At 45.3% G+C, this 12500-nt stretch overlaps 1 protein-coding gene across 1 annotated transcript in view; it reads right to left on the minus strand.

Annotated features, from left to right (window-relative positions):
* lrp5 (low density lipoprotein receptor-related protein 5) overlaps nt 1–12500 on the minus strand; it is a 61808-nt gene that overhangs the window by 2201 nt on the left and 47107 nt on the right. Inside the window, exons 16-22 of the mRNA XM_046849725.1 lie at nt 8843–9033; nt 5009–5218; nt 4605–4730; nt 3861–4097; nt 1740–1850; nt 497–727; nt 234–376 (exon numbers count right to left, since the gene is read on the minus strand). Of these exons, the coding sequence (XP_046705681.1) occupies nt 234–376; nt 497–727; nt 1740–1850; nt 3861–4097; nt 4605–4730; nt 5009–5218; nt 8843–9033 (1249 nt within the window). The remainder of the gene's footprint in view (nt 1–233; nt 377–496; nt 728–1739; nt 1851–3860; nt 4098–4604; nt 4731–5008; nt 5219–8842; nt 9034–12500) is intronic.

Below are 12500 nucleotides of genomic sequence, written 5' to 3' on the forward strand. Positions count from 1 at the left end.
GTGTTGTTGGGGCAGGTGTTGAGGGTGTTATTGGGGCAGGTGTTGAGGGTGTTGTTGGGGCAGGTGTTGAAGGTGTTGTTGGGGCAGGTGTTGAAGGTGTTGTTGGGGCAGGTGTTGAGGTGTTGTTGGGGCAGGTGTTGAAGGTGTTGTTGGGGCAGGTGTTGAGGGTGTTGGGGCAGGTGTTGAGGGTGTTATTGGGGCAGGTGTGGTTGTAATGGAGTGTGATGGTAAACCTGAGGGTAAAAGGCAGCTTTGGTGCTGGATGAGCTGCTGGATGAAGCTCCAGTCACATGGTTCCTGTCGTACAGAGGAGCTCCACTGCTGCTGCTGCCCATCAGACTGACCGAGCTCACGATGGACTTCCCACATGATATACCTACACACACACACACACACACACACACACACACACATTTCCAGCTTTACGTACATGAGATTCTATATTTATATACTGATTACTGTGTGTGTGTGTGTGTGTGTGTGTGTGTGTGTGTACCTGTACAGTTAGCATGTTGTGAGTTATTGGTGCTGATGAAGTTCAGAGGGACGTGGGCGGTCCCGGTGATGTAATCATGAGGGAATCCCCCAGTCGGCCCTTTGTAACGGCGACACACGACTCGCTGACACACAAAACACATTCCGCCCAACACAAACACCGACAGGATGATCCCGATCACTGGCCCGATGGTGTTGGTGTGACGCTCGTCTCCACTGGGTGGAGGGAAATCTGAGCACAGAGACGGTGATATAATAAATAAATGATAAATAAATGATGATAATCGCGCTGGGATGTTGATCGGCGGTCTCTATAAAGGCAGATCCAGAAGGCCAATCAGATGAAAGACAAATTTTTCACGTGCTGCTAAAAACGACTTCACCGGTCTTTTAAAAGTTCCACAAGACAGGATGCAACCAAAACACTACCAACCATAACAGACATTTGAAGTTTAGTCACGTGAAGGAAATATGAGTGAAGTTAGCGAGCACTAAGAAAGAGAGGGACGCTTCAGCACCAAGTGCAACTCACTCAGCTGTCGGTAACAGAGATGTTTTAATCTACAGAAATCCTACTGCAAGCACAGTAGAAAGCACAAAGAAATATTTAACAAAATAATGGAATTCATATGACTTGATCATCAGCAACTGTCTATTGTGGAAGATGAAGGGTTCCGGTGACTAGTGTCCTACTTGGATTAATGTGACACCAGTGGTTCTCAAAGTGTGAGGCGTGGCCCTCTAGTGGGTAATAAAGACATGACAGGAGGGGCGTAATGAACAGCAAGATTTATATTTTTATTTATTTTTTGTGTTTTTCATTTATGATTTTCTCTATTAAAAATAAGTTATATACTTTTAGTAACAAGCAATTAGGTCATTACTGCAAGTAAATTAAATCAGTTAAGATCTGTAACAAAACTAAACTTAAATTTTCTCCCTTCATGAACTTGATGTTATTTGATGTAGCATAGATAGATGGATGGATGGATGGATGGATGGATGGATGGATGGATGGATGGATGGATGGATGGATGGATGGATGGATGGATGGATGGATGGATGGATGGATGGATAGATAGATAGATAGATAGACCCTGTCATTGGTGATCTGCATCGGTATCGGTGGATACAGCTTCCAGCAATCAGCCCTAGAAATCTTAATCAGAGCACCCCGTTATTAATATTATAATAAAATACTGCAGGAGAAAGCTGATTGGCTGCTGAGGTGAGACATCACTCACCGCAGAACAGCTCATCTGAGTCGTCTGAGCAGTCGGGGTACGAGTCGCACTGCTGCTTCTTCGAGATGCATTTGTTATTTTTACAGCGGAACTCGTTTGGCAAGCAGATAGCTGGAGAAACACACACACACACACACACACACACACACACACACACACACACACACACACAGAGCTATAGTGGTCTAATATTCTAATAAACAGCTTGATTAACAGGATCTGTCACAACACACACACAGTATTATAGTGACGTTATAGTGTTTGTGTGGTCATGTGACAGTGATGTGAGCGGTGGTCATGTGACAGTGATGTGTTGGTGATGTGACAATGATGTGACGGTGGTCATGTGACGGTGATGTGACGGTGATGTGACAGTGATGTGACGGTGGTCATGTGACGGTGATGTGACGGTGATGTGACGGTGATGTGACGGTGGTCATGTGACGGTGATGTGACGGTGATGTGACGGTGATGTGAAGGTGATGTGACAATGATGTGACAGTGATGTGACAGTGATGTGACGGTGGTCATGTGACGGTGGTCATGTGACGGTGGTCATGTGACGGTGGTGTAGGTGATGTGACGGTGATGTGACAATGATGTGACAATGATGTGACAATGATGTGACGGTGGTCATGTGACGGTGATGTGACAGTGATGTGACAATGATGTGACAGTGGTCAGGTGATGGTGATGTGACAGTGATGTAGGTGATGTGACGGTGATGTGACGGTGGTCATGTGACAGTGATGTAACGGGAATGTGACAGTGATGTGACGGTGGTGTGACAGTAATGTGACAATGATGTGACAGTGATGTGACGGTGATGTGAGCGGTGGTCATGTGACAGTGATGTGACGGTGATGTGACAATGATGTGATGGTGATGTGACGGTGATGTGACAATGATGTGACGGTGATATGAGCGGTGGTCATGTGACAGTGATGTGACGGTGATGTGACAATGATGTGACGGTGATGACGGTGGTCATGGACGGTGATGTGACAGTGATGTGACAATGATGTGACAATGATGTGACGGTGGTCATGTGACAATGATGTGACAGTGGTCATGTGATGGTGATGTGACGGTGATGTGACAATGATGTGATGGTGGTCATGTGACGGTGGTCATGTGACGGTGGTCATGTGACGGTGGTGTAGGTGATGTGACGGTGATGTGACAATGATGTGACAATGATGTGACAATGATGTGACGGTGGTCATGTGACGGTGATGTGACAGTGATGTGACAATGATGTGACAGTGGTCAGGTGATGGTGATGTGACAGTGATGTAGGTGATGTGACGGTGATGTGACAGTGATGTAACGGAATGTGACGGTGATGTGACAGTGGTGTGACAGTGATGTGACGGTGGTGTGACAGTAATGTGACAATGATGTGACAGTGATGTGACGGTGATGTGAGCGGTGGTCATGTGACAGTGATGTGACGGTGATGTGACAATGATGTGATGGTGATGTGACGGTGATGTGACGGTGATGTGACGGTGATATGAGCGGTGGTCATGTGACAGTGATGTGACGGTGATGTGACAATGATGTGACGGTGATGTGACGGTGGTCATGTGACGGTGATGTGACAGTGATGTGACAATGATGTGACGGTGGTCATGGACGGTGATGTGACAGTGATGTGACAGTGGTCATGTGATGGTGATGTGACGGTGATGTGACAATGATGTGATGGTGGTCATGTGACGGCGATGTGACAGTGATGTAGGTGATGTGACGGTGGTCATGTGACAGTGATGTAACGGGAATGTGACGGTGATGTGACAGTGGTGTGACAGTGATGTGACGGTGGTGTGACAGTAATGTGACAGTGGTGTGACAGTAATGTGACAGTGATGTGACGGTGGTGTGACAGTAATGTGACAGTGATGTGACAGTGATGTGACGGTGATGTGACAGTGATGTGACAGTGATGTGACAGTGATGTGACAGTGATGTGACGGTGGTGTGACAGTAATGTGACGGTGATGTGACGGTGATGTGACGGTGATGTGACAGTGGTGTGACAGTAATGTGACGGTTGTCATGTGACAGTGATGTGACAGTGGTGTGACAGTGGTGTGACAGTGGTGTGAGCGGTCGTACTGTTGCAGTCGAGTTCATCGGAGCCGTCAGTGCAGTCCTGTTCTCCGTTGCAGCGCAGTTTAGCATCGACACACTGACCACCGTGACACTGAAACTGCTGCTCGGAGCACACGGGGCAGTTCATCTCATCGCTGTGGTCGGAGCACTCAGCAATCCCATCGCACCTCCAGGCCATTGGGATGCAGTCGATTTCACCCGTCGCACATGTGAAATGGTCTGCCGAACACGTGGGGGGGTCTGAGGGACAACAAAACCCACACAACCATGCTCACAAAAACCACCACAAATCTCACACATCTTCCACTGAGTGTGTGTGTTTGTGTGTATAGATCCCACCTCCACAGCTGAGCAGGTTCTGCAGCAGTACCAGGTGTATAGGACATGAGCATCGCGGAGTCCCGTCTCCCTTGGCAATGCAGATGTGCGAACATCCTCCGTTGTCACGGGAACAAGGATGGGAGGCTGAGGAGAGAATCACATTCACTCAGTGTGAGAAATATGTGAGAAATAAAAGACCCCTGTATGTGCTGCTGTTATAAACTGAGAATAAACTTCAGGATGGTGAGATGAAGCAGAGTCACTGCCAGCACACTCCCCAAAGGGTTTCCTCTTCTTCCACCACACAACTCACACACACTCACAATCTGTACTTATTAGACACTTCAGAAATGCTGTGTGTATGTGTGTGTGTGTGTGTGTGTGTGTGTGTGTGTGTGTGTGTGTGTGTGTGTGTATAGATCCCACCTCCACAGCTGAGCAGGTTCTGCAGCAGTACCAGGTGTATAGGACATGAGCATCGCGGAGTCCCGTCTCCCTTGGCAATGCAGATGTGCGAACATCCTCCGTTGTCACGGGAACAAGGATGGGAGGCTGAGGAGAGAATCACATTCACTCAGTGTGAGAAATATGTGAGAAATAAAAGACCCCTGTATGTGCTGCTGTTATAAACTGAGAATAAACTTCAGGATGGTGAGATGAAGCAGAGTCACTGCCAGCACACTCCCCAAAGGGTTTCCTCTTCTTCCACCACACAACTCACACACACTCACAATCTGTACTTATTAGACACTTCAGAAATGCTGTGTGTGTATGTGTGTGTGTGTGTGTGTGTGTGTGTGTGTGTGTGTGTGTGTGTGTGAGATCCGTACAGAACTCGTCGGTCTCCATGAGCTCCACGGCATGAACTCCAGTCAGAGACTGAATCCGGCCCTGGATCCGTGTCCTCTTGTCCCCGCTTCGTTTATCCACACGCTCTATCATCTGCTGCTGCTTATCGATCCAGTAGAGATGATCTCCAAGCACGCTCAGTCCAATCGGCTGCAGGATGTTGGAGTCCTGGAGGACGATCCGATTGGCTCCTGGAGCAGCAAGCAAGAGACGAGTTTAAAAAAAAAAGTTCCTCAGCAGACAGATGTGAGGTCTGATTGCAGTTGATTCACGTTATTACACATTAACACTCAAACACACACACACACACACACACACACACACACACACACACACACACTAACAGTTAATTAGTTAATTAACAGTCTAATATGTTATATATAATTTGGATATTTTACTGGATATTTTATTATACGATAAAAACCTTGATCCAGTCATTAGTGTTACACAGGTCAGGAGACTCTCAGTGTCTCAACTCCAGATAAATGTGGAGGTTTGTGTTATGAAGGACATCCAGAGTAAAACATCTGCCAAATCAAATATACGGATCAGGAATCAGAATTTCATAGCAGATCAGTCGAGGCCCGGATTACCAACAACCACCACAGGTATCATTAACAACAGGGTACTGGTGTAAACTGTGCTGCTGTTGTCTGAAGGAGGAGAAGGAGAGGAGGAAGACGTCTACAGGGACAGCAGGGAAAGGAGAAGTGGAGGAGAAGTGGAGGAGAGTGGAGGAGAAGTGGAGGAGAAGTGGAGGAGAAGTGGAGGAGAAGTGGAGGAGAAGTGGAGGAGAAGTGGAGGAGAGTGGAGGTTCAGGTTGGTACTTTAAATGTTGGTACTATGACTGGTAAAGGGAGAGAGGGAGCTGATATGATGGAGAGGAGAAAGGTAGAGATGTTGTGTGTTCAGGAGACCAAGTGGAAAGGGAGTAAGAGCAGGAACATTGGAGGTGTTTAAACTGTTCTATCATGGTGTGGATGGAAAGAGAAATGGTGTAGGGGGATTCTGAAGGAAGAGTACAGTAAGAGTGTAGTGGAGGTGAAGAGAGTTTCTGATAGAGTGATGAACGTGAAGCTGGAAGATGAAGGGATGATGATAAATGTCATCAGTGCTTCTGCTCCACAAGTGGGTTGTGAGATGGAGGAGAAGGAAAGATTCTGGAGTGAGTTAGATGAAGTGGTAGAAGGTGTAGGAATGAAAGATTGGTGATTGGGGCAGACTTTAATGGACATGTAGGTGAAGGGAACAGAGGTGATGAGGAGGTGATGGTAGGTATGGTTTTAAGGAGAGGAATGTGGAAGGGCAGATGGTGGTAGATTTTGCTAAAAGGATGGAAATGGCAGTGGTGAACACGTATTTTAAGAAGAAGGAGGATCATAGGGTGACGATAAGAGTGGAGGAAGGTGCACACAGGTGGATTATGTTCTATGTAGGAGATGCAACCTGAAGGAGATTGGAGACTGTAAGGTGTTGGGGGTGACACTGAGTGAGGACTGAAAGGGGGTGTAGCTAGACAGCATCGGATGGTGGTCTGTAGGATGGTTTTGGAGGTGAAGAAGAAGAGGAGGAGAGTGAGGACTGAAAGAAGAATAAGATGGTGGAAACTGAAGGAGGAAGACTGTAGTGTGAGGTTCAGGGAAGAGGTCAGACAGGAGCTCGGTGGTGGTGAAGAGGTGCTGGATGATTGTGGAACTACTGCAGAAGTGATGAGGGAGACAGATAGAAAGGTTCTTGGTGTAACATCTGGAAATAGAAAGAAAGACAAAGAGACGTGGTGGTGGAATGAGGAAGTGCAGGAGAGCAGAAGGAGAAAGAGGTTGGAGAAACAGAATTGGGATCGACAGAGTGATGAGAAAAGTAGGCAGGAGAACAAGGAGATGCAGCAGCAGGTGAAGAGGGATGTGGTGAAAGCCAAGAAAAGGCATATGAGGAGCTGTAGAAGAAGTTGAACACTGAGGAAGCAATAAAGGATGGAAATGGAAATGTGTTGAGTAGTGAGGAGAGTGTGAGGAGAAGATGGAGGAGTATTTTGAGCAGCTGATGAACAAGGAAAATGAGAGCGAGAGAGAGAGAGAGAGAGAGAGAGAGAAGGTTGGAAGAAAAAGGAAGAAAAAGAAGAAGAGGAAGAAGAAAAAGGAGTTAAAAAAAAAAAAAAAAACTTGAAAATTGTAATGATGCATAATGACCTCCAGGTGGAGCAAGAGCTTAACAACTGCACTTATTGTATTTAAAAGTACTTTATACACCATACATTATTATTAAATACACAACAGGCACTCTCAGAACACACACACACACACACACACACATTACAGATGTATGTACATCACATTCCAAAAAATGTTGAACACTTTGCAAAATGTAAATAAAAACAATAACAAAACAGTAAAACAAAAAACACATCAAATGTTGAAACTAAAATGTTATTTTGTTATTGTGTGTGTAGCTCTGTGTTGTTTATGTAGCACTGTGTTGTGTGTGTGTGTGTGTGTGTGTGTGTGTGTGTGTGTGTAGCACTGTGTTGTGTGTGTGTGTGTAGCTCTGTGTTGTGTATGTAGCACTGTGTGTGTGTGTGTGTGTGTGTGTGTGTGTGTGTGTAGCTCTGTGTTGTGTGTGTGTAGCTCTGTGCTGTGTATGTAGCACTGTGTTGTGTGTGTGTGTGTGTGTGTGTGTGTAGCTCTGTGTGTGTGTGTGTGTGTGTGTGTATGTAGCACTGTGTGTGTGTGTGTGTGTGTGTGTAGCATTGTGTTGTGTGTGTGTGTGTGTGTGTGTGTGTGTGTGTGTGTAGCATGTGTGTGTGTGTGTGTGTGTGTGTATGTGTGTGTGTGTGTGTATGTGTGTGTAGCACTGTGTGTGTGTGTGTAGCACTGTGTTGTGCGTGTAGCTCTGTGTTGTGTGTGTAGCACAAGGGTTCTGGAGGAATGTTGTCTACGTTCACTGTTTGCTGTGTCAGCTATTCTGTATATTGTTGAAATAGCAATAAAAACCTCTTGACTTGATGTAAAGCACCCTGTAGCCTGGAAATGCTCAATACTCAAGAGACAGCGCCCTCTGTTGGGGTGATTTGGTTATAGCAGTTGTCCCCTGTCCCAATTAATTGAAACGTATTGCAGATATCAATGACATTATTTTTAAACTTAAAATGGTTTATACTTTTGATATGCTTTTTTTGTTTTTATTGTGAATAAAATATGGGTTTATGGGATTTGTAAATTCTATTTTTCACAGTGTCCCAATCTTTTAAATTGGCATTGTACTGCTATTGCATTAATTAGAATGTATTAATTCATAAAAATGTGAATAATTTAGAAACTGGTGTTAGAGTGTAATTATGCTGGAAACCTCTGTCTCTGTTTTATTTCCTGTCTGACATCCGAGAAATCACAACTTTAACACTCTATATCTTACACACACACACACACACACACACACACACACACACACACACACACACACACAAATTGTGAATGTAACTTGAAAAAAGCATCCAAAAGAGCGAGACAAGTTCACATGCAACAGAGCTCATGTATCAGCTAATTAGAACCAGACACACACACACACACACACACACACACACACACAGCAGTGTGGTGAGGTATTAATATCCAATGATTTGAGGAAGGTTGTGTAATAGACATGATAAAAAAAAAAGTGTTACAATAACACAGTCTCTGTGACAAAATAATTACACACACAATCACTGTTACACAATGTTGTGCGATGTTCCACATTTGAAATTACACAGAAAACAGCAGCGCTCCTGAGTGCCCCTGCAGGACTCGAGGTGAAGTGCAGGACGCACTGTGACTCACCGGACAAATCGCTGCTCTCGATGCGTTTCAGATCGGCGTCCACCCAGAACAGCTTCCCCAGTCTGTTATCCAGCGTGAGTGCTACGGGCCGGATCAACCCGGTCGTGAACAGGGACTCGCGCTCCGTCCCGTCCAGAGACGCTCCTTCGATCTTAGCTGAGCGATCCTGCAGCGTGGTGAAGTACATGTAGCTGTGGAGAGATCATTATACCACGTTATTCTCTCACTGTTACCCCTAATACCCCTCTACCTCTAATACCCCACAACCTCTAATACCCCTAATACCCCACTACCTCTAATACCCCACTACCTCTAATACCCCTAATACCCCACTACCTCTAATACCCCACAACCTCTAATACCCCACAACCTCTAATACCCCTAATACCCCACCACCTCTAATACCCCTAATACCCCACTACCTCTAATACCCCACCTCTAATACCCCTACCTCTAATACCCCTAATACCCCACTACCTCTAATACCCCTAATACCCCACTACCTCTAATAATTTAATACCCCACTACTCTAATACCCCACCTCTAATACCCCTAATACCCCACTACCTCTAATACCCCTAATACCCCACAACCTCTAATACCCCTAATACCCCACTACCTCTAATACCTCTAATAATTTAATACCCCACTACTCTAATACCCCACTACTCTAATACCCCACTACTCTAATACCCCACCTCTAATACCCCACAACCTCTAATACCCCTAATACCCCACTACCTCTAATACCCCTACAACCTCTAATACCTCTAATACCCCACTACCTCTAATACCCCTAATACCCTCTAATACCCCTAATACCCCTACCTCTAATACCCCACAACCTCTAATACCCCTAATACCCCACTACCTCTAATAATACCCCACAACCTCTAATACCCCTAATAATTTACTACCTCTAATACCCCACAACCTCTAATACCCCTAATACCCCACTACCTCTAATAATTTAATACCCCACTACCTCTAATAATTCTACTACCTCTAATAATTCTACAACCTCTAATACCCCACTACCTCTAATACCCCACAACCTCTAATACCCCTAATAATTCTAATACCCCTACCTCTAATACCCCTACTACCCTACATTCTCCCAATACCCTAATACCCTAATACCCCTAATCCCCACTACCTCTAATAATTCCCACTACCTCTAATAATTCTAATACCCCACTACCTCTAATACCCCTACAACCTCTAATACCCTAATACCCCACTACCTCTAATACCCCACAACCTCTAATACCCCTACTACCCTACATTCTCCCAATACCCCTAATACCCTAATACCCTAATACTCCCAATACCCCTAATACCCTAATAATTCTAATACCCTAATACCCCACTACCTCTAATACCCCTAATAATTCTAATACCCTACATTCTCCCAATACGCCTACTACTCCCAATACCCTAATACCCTAATACCCTAATAATTCTAATACCCCTAATAATTTACTACCTCTAATACTCCTAATACCCCTACTACCTCTAATAATTCTACTACCTCTAATACCCTAATACCCCACTACCTCTAATACCCTAATACCCCACTACCTCTAATACCCTAATACCCCACTAACTCTAATACCCCACTACCTCTAATACCCTAATACCCTAATACCCTACATTCTCCCAATACGCCTACTACTCCCAAAACCACTAATACCCTAATACCCCACTACCTCTAATACTCCTAATACCCTACATTCTCCCAATACCCTAATACTCCCAATACCCTAAATACCCATAATACCCCACTACCTCTAATACCCCTAATACCCCACTACCTCTAATACCCCTAATACCCTACATTCTCCCAATACATCTACTACTCCCAATACCCCTAATACTCCCAAAACTAATAATACCCCAATACCCCAAATACAAGGTGGTATCAAAAGGTTTCGAGACTAGTTTTGTAACACACCAACAGATGGCAGCACACAGCTGCTCGCACAATCACGGGAGCACCAACAGTCATTAATCAGTGTGCCAACGAGCTCAACCCCCCGAAAATGTCGAAACGATTCGCCAACTTGTGCATGATGATCGTGGAGGAACGATCCACAATGTTGCTGCCGTTGTCGGTGAGTAATACGGAACAGTCCAGCTGATCCCCACGTGGGATCTGAATGTGTGCTGTGTTGCTGCTGAGTTCGTGTCCAGGCTGCTGACCCAGAAGCAGAATTGACACCAAGCAGCAGCCTTTACTGTTGAAGAGACCATCATCAGAAAAAGGCGAGGAAGGTCTGCAGCTCCACTGAGTGCATGCTTTTTCCACATTCCCCTTGTCCAGCCTTGTGCATCGAGAACTCGTCCCCAGGGGCCACACCGTCAATAATAAGTTCTACTGTCAGGTACAACATTAATATTGCTAATTCTCCTAATAGCCAAAACACTCGGAGTACAGCAGAGTGAAACCATGATATATCAGAGTTAGTGCATTAACACAAACCTGAACTTCTCGCACTAATCACCTGATCTCAAATCAAATCAAGTCAATTCAGCTATTATTCTAATTGCAGTTATAACCACTGCAGTACACAGTGAACCAAACAGGGTTTCTCCTGGACCACAAGACAACACAAACAAACATAAAGTAACACAGAACTACACACACCTCATCAAGACACTGCATCAGCTCAGACCAGACCAGACACTACATGATCTGATCTTTGGCAGGTGGAATGAGGTGACGTCAGCGAGCAGGTAATGATTTAATGCTAATGTCAGAGCTGTAGACGTCTCCAGCTGCAGAGACAGAACTCCCTTATCTCAGATGTCTTTTACACTGTTTCAGACCGTACATCCAGGAAGTGTCCAGGTCCAACTGCTGACCCGGTTTATTCAGACACAAAAACATGTCAAACCTCACCATATTTGGAAATGAGATATTTGCAGACTTCCAGCGTGCGTGCAGGCGCTGCACAGGAGAACGTTCTAATGAAACTCCATCTGTTAGTAATTCAGCTCCTTCGTGATCTTTCTCTCGCCAAGTCTGAGCCTGAAACCATCTCACAGATCAGAGTGAGAGATCACAGACACTCAGCATGAGATGAATCTCTGAGGATCTTCTGCTCCCTCCAGCTGAAACATTTCCACACACGTTTCCACACACGTTTATTAGGGGAACGCTCCATCATAAGATCAGCTCAGGAAAATCTGAGATCAGCTCAGCTCAGAGATCAGTGTCTGCAGAAATCCGGTCTGACACTGAACACACACTGAACCCTGAACACACACTGAACCCTGAACACACACTGAACCCTGAACACACACTGAACACACACACTGAACCCTGAACACACACTGAACCCTGAACACACATTGAACACACACTGAACCCTGAACACACACTGAACCCTAAACACACACTGAACACACACTGAACCCTAAACACACTCTGAACCCTGAACACACACTGAACCCTGAACACACACTGAACACACACTGAACCCTAAACACACACTGAACCTGAACACACCCTGAACACACACTGAACCCTGAACACACACTGAACCCTGAACACACACTGAACACACACTGAACCCTGAACACACACTGAACCCTGAACACACACTGAACCCTGAACACACACTGAACACACACTGAACCCTAAACACACTGAACC

This window comes from Silurus meridionalis, chromosome 5 (assembly GCF_014805685.1).
Source record: "Silurus meridionalis isolate SWU-2019-XX chromosome 5, ASM1480568v1, whole genome shotgun sequence".
NCBI lineage: Eukaryota > Metazoa > Chordata > Actinopteri > Siluriformes > Siluridae > Silurus > Silurus meridionalis.